This window comes from Pagrus pagrus (assembly GCF_965226575.1).
Source record: "Pagrus pagrus genome assembly, chromosome: 18".
Taxonomy (NCBI): Eukaryota; Metazoa; Chordata; class Actinopteri; order Spariformes; family Sparidae; genus Pagrus; species Pagrus pagrus.
The window spans coordinates 17,939,884-17,954,993 of NC_140202.1; the positions used below are offsets into that span (position 1 = coordinate 17,939,884).

At 41.0% G+C, this 15,110-nt stretch overlaps 2 protein-coding genes across 3 annotated transcripts; one reads left to right on the forward strand and one right to left on the reverse strand.

The window, feature by feature from the left end:
• Positions 1-351: 351 nt before the first annotated feature.
• On the reverse strand, positions 352-9,710 carry LOC311274056 (DNA polymerase epsilon subunit 2-like; the record flags this gene model as incomplete). The annotated part of the gene is made up of 31 exons (XM_084381473.1): positions 9,600-9,710; positions 9,037-9,137; positions 8,827-8,902; positions 8,604-8,681; positions 8,400-8,493; positions 8,222-8,296; positions 7,980-8,063; positions 7,828-7,884; positions 7,689-7,737; positions 7,521-7,593; positions 6,618-6,790; positions 6,431-6,520; positions 6,290-6,344; positions 6,129-6,188; positions 5,970-6,047; positions 5,696-5,804; positions 5,429-5,605; positions 5,256-5,323; positions 5,139-5,154; positions 3,241-3,534; positions 3,046-3,125; positions 2,824-2,941; positions 2,590-2,702; positions 2,019-2,103; positions 1,803-1,886; positions 1,540-1,620; positions 1,339-1,397; positions 991-1,100; positions 836-908; positions 579-719; positions 352-475 (listed from the first exon to the last, which is right to left on the reverse strand). The coding sequence occupies exons 1-31, from the start codon at positions 9,668-9,670 to the stop codon at positions 352-354; spliced, it is 2,946 nt and encodes a 981-aa protein (XP_084237599.1). The 5' UTR covers positions 9,671-9,710.
• Positions 9,711-9,968: 258 nt separating this feature from the next.
• On the forward strand, positions 9,969-14,909 carry LOC311273614 (kelch domain-containing protein 1-like). Of its 2 annotated transcripts, XM_084380742.1 has the most exons (14): positions 9,969-10,036; positions 10,227-10,437; positions 11,052-11,122; positions 11,305-11,422; positions 11,993-12,105; positions 13,012-13,099; positions 13,199-13,282; positions 13,438-13,518; positions 13,649-13,707; positions 14,028-14,137; positions 14,216-14,288; positions 14,369-14,453; positions 14,537-14,589; positions 14,676-14,909. In XM_084380742.1, exons 2-14 carry the CDS (start codon positions 10,330-10,332, stop codon positions 14,812-14,814), a joined length of 1,182 nt encoding a protein of 393 aa, XP_084236868.1. In that variant the 5' UTR covers positions 9,969-10,036; positions 10,227-10,329; the 3' UTR covers positions 14,815-14,909. The 2 variants fall into 2 exon arrangements, with proteins under 2 accessions (XP_084236868.1, XP_084236867.1); XM_084380741.1 differs by lacking the exon at positions 9,969-10,036 and having other exon boundaries at positions 10,105-10,437.
• Positions 14,910-15,110: the final 201 nt, after the last annotated feature.

Genomic DNA, 15,110 nt, shown 5'->3' on the forward strand with positions numbered 1-15,110 from the left:
GCTTTTTCTGAACGAGTTATAAAATAAAAGTCCATTTGAAAAATATATGTTGAGCCAGGAGCACAAAAAACTGAAAGGTAGTTCTGGGCTCCCGCCGTCAGCGCTGCTACTCAACTAAAAAAGGTTCCACTGGCTTTGCAAGAGTTCAACCTGTAAGATAATAAACGGCCAGGACCGTTTCCAACAGTTCCACAGCTGTTCACTATTGCTTAGAGATTTTTTTTTTTTTGCAAGTGTCCACACACATTAAACTAATGCTCTAATAGGACTACCCGCTCATCTCGTATATACTGTACATATACACATATTCCCCTGTAATGCTCCGGTCTGGATTGATGGCTTCCTCTCAGCCTAGGAGCCCAGTGTGTTGACGCGTGACATTCTCTGTTTGAGGCTGTGCAGGAGGTGTTTCGGCAAGCAGTCCCAGTAACTGGACAAACGCTCCTTGTGCTGCAGAACGGTCTCCATGCAGAAACTGGAGAGGGTGGGCGAAAGGGAGCACAAAATTAGAAAAAAAAGATCATTTCAGTGTCAGGTGTACATTGTAGGGCATCGTCTTTGCTTCTGCACACACTCACCGGACTAGGGATTTGGGCTGAACGTTGAAAACCAGTAACTCGTTGCTGTGTGCTGCTCTTTGATGAGACAATAGGTTGTTGGCACACCCTCCAAACACAAACACCTCCCCATCAGGACCGGAGCATGCTGTGTGCCACAGCCTGAAACAAACAGCACAATGTCAACAACCGTCTGCATACAGTAAGAGTTTGCTTTCACAAACACACACCCAAATCAGTGTGCGTCATTTGGCTGAAACCTTATCTACAAGACGTACCTTGGTCGCTCTACGTGACTGTGTCTGAAAGGCTTCCATTCATTTCTGCTCACAGAGTACAGCCAAGCATCACCTGAAAGACAGATGATATCGGCTTGAGACCAGCGATCATTTTGAGGGTTATTTGCTACTCCAGAACAGAGCGCCAGACTCACTCAGTGTCTCTCTTTCTGTGGTGAATCCTCCAAATAAGAAGATGTGGTCTGGTGACACGGGAGTGAAGGAGTGCCAAGACCGGCCCACGGGACCATGCTGGGGAACGTTCCTACAACAAGGCGGGGAGGGTCACAGGGGAATGTGAGCACGATAGAAAACAGAAACGAGAGAATGCTCGAGGGTGGAATCAAGAACGATGGATCACTTTTGGTGCTTGTTAGAAGATAACATGGTCAATATTGGGCATAGTTCCCCTCCTGTCATTAACAAAAGGTATCCTGTTAACTAATGTCTTCCAAGATTATTGTGTAGTGAGATTTGTGTGAATGAAAAAGAACAGCGCTTACATTTCATGCCACTCCCATGTGTCCAGGTCAATGTAGTACAGGTCATTTAGTCTGAAGTTCTGTGTGCCAAAGGAGGACGGGAGGTGGAATTAGACAACAGAAGAGATGCACATTTGAATAAGGGAGGAAATATCAACCGTGTTCATTATTAAGAGGCTAAAGAGACACACATCCTGAATTCTTAAGTTTTATTTTCTTCACCTTGTATCGTCCCCCGAACACATAGCCTCGGTTACCGACTGTAGCACAGGCGTGAGCTGCTCTGGGTGATGGGGTGTTCCCCTACAGAGAGAAGAAGGACAATGTAAGAGATTGTTCAGTGTTTATTGTAATATCTCCTAAAGGGGAGACGCTACTGTTTGGACATGGGCAGGGAGTTAGCTTAACATGTGTGTGCATGCAAGCCTGTGTGGGTTATTAGGGTTGTGTGAGGTGGAATTAGTGGCGTCTGTACAAGTATTTACCGTAGTGATGGGCTGGCTCCATGTATATGTCTCCAGGTCCAGGATGTGGATGTGGTTGTTCCAGCCTCGCCCGAGGCTGTCCCACTGTAAACCAACAAAACAAGTCAAATATTTTAAATACAGACGTAGACTCTCCAGCATTATATTTAAATACACACTAGAATTAGAAGTAACACATAGTCAGTAATGCATGGAGAGATTTTTTGGTTTACAGACCACAAGTGAAGATGATTCATCATATTCAAAAGTCCCTTGATGAGGTCCTTGTGCAGCGTAGCCATAGCCCCCAAAGAATATAAGTCTGTGGAAACAATATCAGACAAAACATACTTTAAATATCACCCAAACTATGGTTAACATGGTCGCATGGCTTGAAGGCCATATTAACATGTTCTGACATGTGCCACATGTTTAAGATTTTTGTCATACCACACTCAGGAAACTGCATTTATGACACTGTGGCCAGAAGACATTACATCTTTGCATTTGCAGGCTAGAAGTCAAACTTTTAGTGAAGTTTGTAATTAATACTTTTTTAAATAAAACTGTTCAAATCAATATGTTGTTACAAAAGAATCTCGTCTTCACTGAAATCCTATTTAACCATGTGACCGAAGTGGAAAAGTAGAAGATGATGATCTGGGAGCTTATTTATCGATGAAGAGCAGCTTACTGAAATTCATTAGCGTGCTACCACTTCCCAAGCACACTAGGAGAAACACTGGGGATTTAACGTGTCCGCTTAACACCCAAATAATGAAAAAACAAAAACTTAGTCATCACTCACCTGTTCTTCTGAACCCAGCACCCTAGCTTGTCCTTACAGGATGGAGGGAGTCCTTTAAGATCCCTCATTTCCTCCCAAACGAGGCTGGGCGCTCTCAGGGGCAGGCGGTAGATCTGGAGAGAATACACAGATTACAGGAGTTCTGAAAGATGAGCGCAAACAGCAGGCCGACACGCCTCAAGGTCTTAACCATGATGCAATCATTTGATGCCGTATGCAACACGCAAACCGTACCCTGTTTGTGTTTCCCCTGGCGTGATGACCTCCAAAAAGGTAGAGGACCCCATCAACACACACCCCGCAGCTGCCCGACATGGACGTGTGCAGGTTACCACCGGCTACATGCTTCGTCCTGTAAACAAACAAGTTTGATTTGTTTTCATAGTGAGCAAATTACATTTATTTAAAGGTTAGGATGATATTATCGATATGCAACTTAAATGTGACGGCTATTACCATACTCCTGACTCCATGTTGTATGTCCAGATCTCATTCCTCGGCAGGTACAAGTCAAAGAATCCGTGGTTTTGAGCATTCTTGTGCAGAGAGGGGGAACAAAATGTTGTTTAAATAAATATGCAGGCTGTGAGGGGGAGAAACAAATATAAAGAAAAGGCAGTTTTTAGGAGATACATCTAATTAACTTCTCACCTTGTATCCACCCCACACATACATGATGTTTCTGTCAATCACTGCTATATGACCACTGCGCTCAGCTGGGGTATCCAACTCAAACGACTCCGACGCTTCAGTGTCCAAGGGCTGTTCATCCTCCACCTCCTCTTCCTCCTCATCCTCGTCCATATCGTCATTCACCATCCATGCGAACAGTCTGTCATCTTCATCATCTCTGTCTGAGTCATTGTCATCCTCTCCGGCAGGCACATCTCCCATGTCCTCCTCCATCTCTGCCATTCTCTCTGCCATGTCAGCCTCTTTTGTCTGCTGTCAGGGCAAGAGTGAGAAAGAGAAATCACTGGGTTACACTAGGTTAAAGCTGATTGGATTATTCGATTACCTGATTAGTCTTGGACTGTTTGTTCAATGATCTGCAATAGGCTAATCAGACAACGACCCACATTCAAAACAATGGCTGTCAGGAAATGATAATAGATTTTCCAGATAGTTAGGTAAAAGAATAGGGCACAACAACATTGGTATATCCTCTCCAACGTGCAGTTTTCTAGGTAAATAAAACACATACCTTCAACTTTACAGTCTACGTCACTTTGTTGGCGAAAATTCAGCTTGCTAGCTTAACCAGCGGAACTATTAATCATGGGAACAGATCAGATCATGCTAGCTGGCAGCACGATTACTGGTGACCTACTTTGACTAGCTTACCCCTTCGGGTTACTGGGTTAAATTAACATTAGCTGTTAGCTTGGCTTTCGTCTTCAATAAAAATGCCATAATCTATTTGGCCGGTCACCGAGCTAGCGAGCATCCAACAGCTGTTCGACACTTAATGGAGACTTTAGGCTGCAATGTTTGGGCTACCACGGCAGGAAGTTCCGAGATCGGATCGAAAAGCCACAGCACGTTTTGTAACTTGAAAATGCAAACAAAGAGAGGTGCTAAAATGCTAGCAGCCGCGGTGGTGTCGACGCTAACCCTCCTGTAATCGCAAAATCTGAGTTGAATGTATCCACACCTGTCGTTAACGTACCTTGTCAGATGGTTGTTGTCTGCAAAATTCAAAAAGCAGTCCGACATTTAAGTGAGGTCATCACAAGCGTTCTGGGGGCACGACCGGAAGTTGTCGACTTCCAAAGTCCGTCATCTTGGTGAGGTCGGCATGAAACAGCAGCCATCTGCATACACAAGTGTACTCTCATGGTCAGTCATAATTATATAATTATGACATTTAGAAAAAAAAATTCGAAAAATAATGAACATAAAAACTGGAAACTGTGTGAAAAGTCCTTATTATGAGATATAAAAAGTCGCAAATATGATATTAAGACAAAACTGAATTTGGAGATTTTTTAAAATATATTTTTCTCATAAATATAACTCCCCCCACTCATATCTCTTAATTATTATTTACAGTAGAAATATATATATATTTATATATATACACATATATAAATATATATATTTTATATCAAGCTAAGGCTAAGTTTTCATAATCTTTTTTGTCTTTAGCTGGTGAAAAAACAACAATATTACATTTACAAGTCATTTTCAAAGTAAAAGTTTTTACTTGTTTAACCCTTTTCATTAACAACAGTTATCGCAATAGTCAATTGCTTGCAAATATGGAAACTAAAACTCCTGATTTGGCACTCATCTATAATGAGTGCAATTTTATTCAGTAACTCTACACTCTTCAGGGCAGATTGTTAACCCTAGGACAAACTAAGGTGTCAGAATGTTCAGTACAAAGAATAAAACCTTTATTATTCATGACAAAACATACAGACAGATACAAAGAAAATAAAACACTACAGTCGCTTGATTGCGAATCCATTTTAAGCATAACTATCATACATAGGCAATATACAAAACAACTGAAACACATCCAGTTCTAAGTTCACACTTCTTTAGAGTCCTTGAAGTTTGCTGTGAACACATAAGAAGACAACTGATTAGTATGAACATTAGTGGTGGTTGAAACTACAGTAATCTGTATTGAATTGCATGGAGAGAAAAGTGAAACCCACCTGTCCTCAACAGTTCTGTTGGATGGGTAGTACACCTTAAATGTGAAGCCACTTCTTGGGAATGAGCCCTGTAGAAATTAATTATTGACAAATTATATTAGTGACAAACACAATCATTTTCTGTCAAACGGTCATTTTTAGAGCCCTCACTTGGGGTTTCTTCTGTTTCTTACCGGGTTGACACAGAGGCACTCTGTGTTTGTGATGCTGAAGGGGTCGTATTTGTCTGCGAAGACGATAACATCAGGGACCGGGTAGACACGCATGGAGTAGTCGTACGCCCAGAATACGGGACTGACATACAGAGGCAGGGGAGTCAAGTGACCCTGGGATAAGATGGTCTTAACAAACTGGGGAGAGGAGGAGGATGAAGACAAGTTAATTTATGTAAATACAAAAAAATTGTGTTTGAAGGTTTGCTCAGAGAAGTTAAAACTCACATGGTTTGGAATGTCAAGATTGTCAGTGGGCATGCGGACGCAGTTCCTGCACATCTTGTTTACCAGGTCTTCCCTCATAATGACGATCTCCTGGCTGCAGTACTGGATCCTGACGAGAAAAACATAGCAGGCCACTTAAAAGTTTTAAGGAAGAGAGAAACTACCAAATGTCATGAGCCTGTTCCACATGCCTCAAAGGCTTACAAATCAACCTTGTGTATATCAAAAGTCAACTGAGCACAAGAAACAATATATAAATATATATCTTTTTTACCTGCATGGGTTAGTAGTGAACACCGAAAATGGCACCCGCTGTCTGAACTCCTCTGTGATGTGGTCTGCCAGGGGAGGCCTGAGGGAAACATATTTATCCAAGTTTGTCCAAATCACTGAACACAACGCTGTTAAAAAGCAGATGTCTCTGAGGGCTTACCTTGGCAGGATGGTGCCAGGACCAGGGTCTTCAGGGCCCGGAACAAACACAAAGCGACTACTGCAGGTGTAGGATGGACATGTTCACATCAGACACATTCAAACTTAAACAGTTAAGAATAGAGCAGAGTATACTAGAAAAACAACTCTATAAGATCCTACCTGCTGTGAATGTTGGGGTGTGCACATATAGCATCAGCAAGAGCCTTCAGTGACTCTAAAAACAGAAACATTAATGAGATTCTGAGATTCTATCTCTATATCTCCAGCATGTTTTGAGTAATTGGGACCAAAGACTCTCACCTTTGAGCGCTTTGATCTGTGCGTTTCCGTACGGTGCTGAAGAGAAGTTCCCACACAAAATGAAACATGTGGGAGGCATTGAAGCGTAACCTGTAGGAAACAACAAAGTGAAGTTAAAATAAATTAATGTCTCATAAAGTGCAGATTCTCGACGTGTAAGGTCTGAGCCCATGATGCTGTTACATACCTGAGAACATGAGGTTGAGCTTTTCCATCACTTCAACGTTGTCCAGCCACACATCAGACACGATTACAAACATGGCGTCCTCATTCTCCTCCTCCAGCTGCTTCAGCTTGGCTGAGGCCTTCACCGAAGTGGTGGACGGACCGCCGAAGAAGTTCATATTGCCGTAGTATGCCCTGGCAATAAAGTAAGGATCACATAGTAAGTAAGAAGAAACGGGGCATATAAAGTATTCAAAGTGAATGCTTTTTTAGATAATCTTTAAGCAATTTACTTTTTCTTGTCTTTTTCAAGTATTTCACTTAAGTATGTAGAGAAGCAGCATGTACTGTATGAGGCCGTGCAGAGGTAGGTTTTATGCAGGAATATTGGTATTAGAGTGAGTTCAGCTAATCCACATTTTGCCAACAAGTAAGTGTAAGTATAAAGTAAATAAAGAGTATCAGCTTCAGTGGTAGGTTTAAAGACTTTTCACATCAGAAATGTCGACGTTTAGACCTGACAAATTCATATTTAATACCTTTCAATGATTTTCAATGGCTATTATTTATACATTTTAATTCTAGACTGTTTGAGGACCTGCAGACACTCTGAGGTAGAGAGTCTATGGAGCTTGTAGAAAAAATCAGGAAAGATGCAAATGAGGCAAAGATGTCTGACCTAAACACTTAAGTAAAGAATATGTAGCATTTGTCTTTACATTACTTAAGATTTACTGCACACAAAGTAACACAACACGGCAGATGGGACACTGGATCCTCATTCACCTTCACTGTAATTTAAACGTGAAAAGTTATAGACCTAACCTAATATATAATGTCAGACTGCTCATATTACCACACTGACAGCTCAAACTTTTACTTGCAATGGAAGTTTGTCCGAACACGTTTCCCTCAATCCACTGACCTTGTGCTCGATGACGGCTCTGTTGGTGGAAACCCGAAGCCATTGACGTGGAAAACCGAGTCCTCGTACCAACCTATGGGACAAGGGGCAAAACTTCACTTCTTATAGTGCAATAATACTTAATAGTTTTAATCATATTCTGTTTTGTCATTTGTAGGTGTAACTTACCCTCTGCCAGGACAAAGCAGGATTCTGTGTACAGGCCATTATGAAACTGGTGAGAACCTACTTAAGGAAGTAACAAAATATTGTATAACATAAAGTAGTTTTTTGTTTGACGAGCTCCAACAAACAAATGAAAGGATATTGCTTTGGACATGTCCAGCTGTACTGTTCCACTCGGGTCCTCCAGGAAAAATTTACCCTTAAAAAAATTAAGAAATGTTTCAGAAACTTGACGGAAATAAACTATATTGTCATGAAACACAGACCTCATAGAACCTTTCTTCACTAACTCACCTCTTTCAGTTGTGTGACCATCCCAAGTACAATCACCTCTCCCAGTTTGGCTGTGCTACCGAGCAGTGCTTCGATTGTCTTGAGCTAGAAAGAGCAAATCATACAAAAACAAACAAAAACAGTCAAATGTGGTTTATTGTCAATCTCCAACTATTAAAGTAGTAAAGTATTCATGAGTGCAATGTCTCAAGTAACAAAAAAAATGATTATGGTAGTAATTCGAGTGGTTTAGGATTTGTTACCTGAAATTTGTTTTGACCCTCTTCAACTGCAGCTCCTATTGCAGGTGGGGTGAAGAGCTCATGCCGATGTATTCGCTACAAAAAACATGTCCGTATAAATACAACATGCATGCAACATATACTAGACGTAGCAGCAAAGAGAGTGGGTCGAATTGGGTGATGAACAGAGCTCACTGACCTGTTGTAGGATGGTGTAGCGCTCCCTGAAGAGTTCAGCTTTGTCTTTGGCCAAACCACACAGGCTGGGGGCCGGATGGGGAGTCATACTAATTCTGAATAAAAAAGTTATATAATAAATTAAAGCTTCAGCAGCAAAAAACTGAGCCAATCCATCTGAAATCATTTTTGGTTCACTTAGAAAGAAACAGTCTCTTTTACTCACGGTACAAATTTCTTCCGCTCCACACTGTAGATGTATCTGGGCACATCGAAGGCGCCAATAATGTTGAAAATATTATCTCTGGAATTGAATTAAACAATTCTTATTCGTAAGATTTTCTACAGGAACATGCAGCTGATAACAAGAACTACATCTAATAGTAGGCTGATAAGCTATAAAATGGAAAAATAAACTAATGGAGAGATCAGTCGATCGAAACACTTACATGGTTTCATCACAAGACTGAGTGCAATCCTGCACAGCACTTTCCACCACAGACAGCTCTATCATACTAGAGGACACTGTTCGGGAAAAAAAACAAACTGTGGTCAAAATCTACAAATACACCTCAGGAAAACAAAGAAACACACTGCATACAGCAGATTCTGAACCAATCACACTGATCTGGAGAGACCGGTAGTACCGCAGTACTTACACGGCTGCTTTTCCACTGCATCCAGGACCCTTTCAATGACATCATCCAGTTCAGAGGGATCGACAGACTCCAGTACTTCAACGAGGTACCTGCTGGCTTCACTGGAGCACAACACAACAAAAAGACAGGCATATGTTGTTGCTGTTTTTGTATTATAAGCCATATGCATTAGTAATCCCAAGGACATGTAAATACACTTTAATGTGGGAAAAAAGTGTCAGCTGAAGCCTCTGAAGGTTTTCAAGTGTTGAAAATAGTTGAGTTGAAGTGGAATAACTGCAATGAGCATTCAGCAGCTGATGCTGAACAGTCAGTTAAATCCAACATTAAGCAATGAAAGTTATAACAAGTTACAGCAAAACCTAAGAAAACATAAAAACCTACACAAAACCACAGCCTGCATCAAACTATTACAGCTCACAAAGTTTTTCGACCACTGTGTCTGTGTGTCCTCTGAGGTGACAGATGCATTGTGTTAGCTCTGTCGCTGCACGAATGGCAACAACGTTACAACATTCGCCAAAATCGTTTTAACAACTTATACCCATTATTAAAATACATACGGTCGTAGCATGAGTCCCCGCATCTTGAAGCCAGCCGACACTTTTGTCTTTATTTTGCGAGCGACATCCATGTTTGTGACTGTCCAACTCAAGACTTGGCGCTAAATGTCAACTTCCGCATGTGTTTCGTCACTTCCGCTGACGCGCTCCTGTAGCGCGCAAAATAAAGTTGTTGTTTTTTTAAAAATATGGTTATTTTACATTAACGCCATTATTATTATTATTATTATTATTATTATTATTATTATTATTATTATTATTATCAGCGATAGTAGTCTCACAGAGTCAGCCGTGTATCCACAGGAGGCAGCTGTCAGTTTAATTTTGAAACCGGAAGTTGTAGTTTCTGTGGTTGTTACGACTCAGGTAGGATGACAGGTGAGGGGTTGTACCTGTGTTGACACGCAAATGTAGTTGAACAACACGAACAAGAAAAAGTAAGCATATTGTAGCGCGTGAGAAGCAAAATATGTATTTAAAAGCTTTTGGATTTTATCATTGAGGATTCATTTTCTGCTTTGTTTTTTATCTGCCACTCATTTGCCCGATGAATGATTGCTTACAATAACTTTTTAAGAATTGTTTTTTAGTATTTTGTACTTGACTCCACCTTACCCTGTATCCAAGGAAGTTGGGAATCTGAATCGGGTCAGGTGTGTACAGGTGTGATAAATGTCGATCACTATGGCATAAGGACACACACCTTTCCACTGCATTAAAGGAGCCAATCATGAATTCTGAATTTGGGGAGCACTGCTCGGAGCTGGTGCCCCGGGAGAGGAGCGGACACACGGCTGTGGTGGAGGAAAACCTGCTGTATGTGTGGGGAGGATCTGGGGTAAGGAAAATAAACTTTTGCATGTGTAATAGATTACTTCTGCAACACAAACAGCATATAATATAATATACGATATTATTATTATTCCTTATCCAAAAAGTTATGACATAATGAATATCAGTCATGGGTTTGGGAGTTTTTGATGTGTTTTGAAGCACTTAACAAACTTGATATTTCGACCTACTCAGTTGCCAGTTTATTAAGTACACAAGGATCAATTTAACACAGCAGCCCTGAAGTGAATGCTGCCTTCAAGAAGGTTGTAATGTTCAGTTCTGGTTTAACCTCTTTTACAGAGGTGTCGGTTGAACTGTAGTAGTAGTCGTGTTAGAGGCTGCCGTTCATGGTGCTGTTTAAATACAAACCGGTGTCTCTGGGATCTGCCTCACCCTCATTGAGTTAAACATGGTGGACAAAATATTACAAACACTTCTCAATATTTTGCAATGTTGCAGTCCAAAAGCAACATTAGTTTTATCTAGGTGTACCGAATTAAATGGCTATCAGCTGCATACATGGCACATGTTTTTGCATGGTTAGTCAATGACAGAGTCAAGACATATAACAACTCCATATTTCTGTTCATAGTAACAAACACGTTGTGTTTTCTACAGGCAGTTGCTACTCCATCCGCCCGTATACCCAGTGATGAATTCTGGGTATTTGACCTTGAGCGGGGTGCGTGGTGAGAATATTCAATATGTTTAAGTCAAACATTTCTTGCTGTCCTCTCTCTCTGTTTCACTATTTTCTGACAGTGTTGTGTTTTGTAATTACAAGCTTACTGTCTAGTTGTTGCTGCAGGCATCAGTGTTGTCACTAGTTATGACTTAACTAGTTAAACCACATTTTTTTGTGAATCTGAAGGAGAATGTTCAACATGACTGGGCAAGTGCCGCCCACAATGTCAGGAGCCTGTGGCTGCTCCCTGAATGGACACATGTACATATTTGGAGGTTATGATTTCAGTGGACAGACCAATGAGGTGAGGGTGATAACTGAGGACATTGATGAGCACAGTGATGCTCTATACACTTCATGACACTTACATATACTTCAGATGATTGATTAAACTGTTGGCACATGGCAAGGAATTTGATAAATGTACCTTTTTGCTTTTAACATTTATAATGAGAAGCAAGGATGGCACCATCAAACCGACCAACATTTTACTGTCTTAAAGGGTTACTCCAACAATTTCACACATTAAAGTATGTTTACAGGTCTTGATGAGTACTACTGCATATGTGAAAAAGTGGTATAAAGCCTTTAGTGGCTCCAGAGGAAGATGCATGTACTCATAAGTTGCCTTCAGTGATGTCACTCAGTGGCTAAGTTGCATCGTGGGTTATGCAGGCGCAGCTTTTGAAAAGAGAGACGAATGAGTGGAATGAAAGTGGAGTTACCCCTGAAGGGGGTGCCAAAAATTAAACCCTTTTGAACATACCAGTCCTTCAAAAAAATGTATATCAGTCCTGTGACACAGTGGATCACAGCAAAGGATCACAGGTTAGACTGCGCAAACCTGAAGTGACTAGTGTTTGACTTCACACAGATCTATTGTGTCGACCTGACAGACGGTAAATACACGTCGAGAAAGATCATACACAAGAGCGGCTCTGTTCCATCACCTCGAGACAAACTGTCCTGCTGGGTTTACAATGGAAGGTGAGTTATGTCTTTGAGACAGATTAATATATTTATCAGACAGCTGTTTCCAGTATCATTTATTCTGCATCTGTTTAAGTAAATTCTGAGCCATTTTTGCAAGACCTGGAGCCCCAGTAGTCAGCAAAATTGTCTCTGGCGTTTGGTTCAAAGCAACAAAATGTAACTTTCTGGAGAATGATAGTTGATTATTGACTCTCCTCTCCAAGTTGTCAAATGATAACACTTTGGGTTGGTGGCTCAGGTGCTTAAAAGCCATCTGGCGTAATCCAAGTCTCTGGAAGCCCCAAGAAAAAATTAATTTGACGCATCGACTCTGTGGCGCAACGGTAGCGCGTCTGACTCCAGATCAGAAGGTTGCGTGTTCAAATCACGTCAGGGTCAAATATTTGAGCAGCTCAGGTGTAGAGCCAGCGTCTTGTTAATGGATGGCCGTGGGTTTGATTACCCTGGTCTGCATGTCTAAGTGTCCTTGGGCAAGATGCTGAACCCTAAAACTGCTCCTGATGTGCTGGTTGGCACCTTGCATGGCAGCCACCGCAATCAGTGTATGAATTACTGTAAGTGGCTTTGGACAATAGCGTCTGTTAAATGAAAAGGTGTTATTTTCACCCTTTTTAAGCTGAAATCTTCAATGTAGGGGCTAAGCCAAAAGCATTAGCACGCACCCAGCCTGAAGTGGGTGTAAATAGATTTGGCCTACACCAGTCAAGTTGCATGGAACCATTTTATATGTTTTTTTTTTATGTTTTATGTTTTATTTTTTTAAGTCCCCATCTACTTCAGTTGAGTAGGAGAATGCTGCAACACTGTTTTGCTGTGAAGCAGTGTTGCTCCAATATGAAGTAAAACCATATTTTGCACTCGCATGGTGGATAATGGTAACATTTATTTTTTATTCCCCAGGATCATCTATTTCGGAGGATATGGTGAAAAAACAACGGATGATGTCCGCAGCAGAAAGGACTGTTTCATTGTCGAGGAGGAATCATGGGTAATATTTTTTTCATAATACTAATCTGTCTCAGGTCTACACCAGAGATACCGAAGATATGTATATTGTCATCCTCCATATTATTTTTTTTTTTTGTAGTTAGTGGATTTGATCTGGGGATGGAACAACGAGGTGCACATATTTGACCCCACGCAGGCCAGTTGGAGTGAACCAAAGACTTATGTGAGTCAACCCTTATACACTGGATACCGTACATAGATACAAGCTAGTGATATTTATTTTTCATAAGTTGTTGAACATTTTGAAGAAGAATGTAACATGTCAAGAATATTTGTAACATCTCTTAAGATTTTTGGAGTGACTCTTTCTGTCTGCAGGGACGGGCTCCAAGCGCCCGGGCCGCCCATGCCAGCGCCACACTTGGTCACAGAGGATACGTTATTGGAGGCAAAATCATGGTGAGAGCTCTATATGCTTTTCAGCTCTTCTCTCACATCTGCATACAGTCATTAGTAGACATGCAGGATCAAAAACACAGAAAGTAAAACTGTCATTTGTAAGTTGACCTCCTCCTTCTTTTAAATGCAGGAAACCAGTACAAGTGACATTCACTGCCTGAACCTTGAATCATGGACGTGGTCAGAAATGTATGTATGTGATTGCATACTGCACATATTCAGTGGGCTAAATAACCAGAGGGTAAACCCAGAAACTGGAAACTTGAAAAAAAAGGCCTTCCTAGTGTGTTGCTGGACACATTTTGGCCGTTGTCAGTGCTCAAAAACTGATAGGCATTGAAAAGTTTTGTCCCATCTTGAACCGGAGCATCTGCAGATTAATTCCATCCCAGATATTTTACAATCAAGTTAGTCATGGTAAGACAAGATTGTTATCTTCTTGAATGTAAGCCTGCCGGAGATCTGCGGTGTAAGATTTTGGTGTTGTCTTTGCAAAATATGTTTTCCAGAATCCCAGTGTCCTCCGCTCCAGTGGCCAGATCGTGGCATACACTCACAGCAGTATCAGACAGCTCCTTGTTCCTGTTTGGAGGTCTCAGTATGGACTGCAAACCAATGAGTAAGAAAACATACCCACTGATATATTCATTTACCTCTTGAAATGTTTCTTTCAATAAAACACACTTTCTTCCATCAGGTGATGGGTGGTTGTTTGATGTTGAAACGAAGAAATGGAGAGAAGTTGAGCATCACTTTACGGATAAACCAAGGTATAAAAGCCTGAATATAGCTGTGCATAGATTTTTTTTTATGATTCGCAATAAATCATCCATCTTTTCTCCTCTTCAAGGTTGTGGCACACAGCATGCATAGGCACAGACTCCGATGTGACTGTGTTTGGTGGAAGTTGTGAATACTTCCTTGATGTCCTCAAAGTATGTATCACACACTGACAGTTTTATGATTTATGATCATGTCAAAAAGCTCCTGACACATTTTCTTGCTTGTTTCTCTTCAGCATCCCTGCAATGATATGCTCATTTTCCAGATGCAGCCATATCCTTTATACATGTAAAACTTCAAAAACAACAGCACTTTTTTCAATATCTTTACCCAAAATTGCAATAAAAAAAATAACAGACTTTTTCCTCTGACAGGATTTGTGAGGATTACATTGTAAAAAGCGTGAAGAGTAATGCAGCACTCAGGACTGTGGTTCCTCTCCTACCTCAGCTACTACTGACAGCGGTGCAGAGGAAGATGTCTTTTGACTGGCCTTCGACGAAGCTGCATTAGTTCACCAAACTAGTGCAAAGCATCATCATGAACATTGTTATATATATACAGGAGTGACAATTTTGTATTTATTAAACAGAATGTGCCAAATGGTCTATGGTTTTATATGTTATTGTTTTTTACACACACATTTCCATATTACCAGTGGAGGGCTGGAGGGATATGTGAGGTGCAGGGGCGAAAAAAATAAAAAGAGCACCAGCTGTATGCGGTGGGGCAACAGCGTGCAGAAAGTTGTGATACATTTATAGAGAAATTGCTACAAACTCTGGTTTAGATTATGTTATAAAGCACAC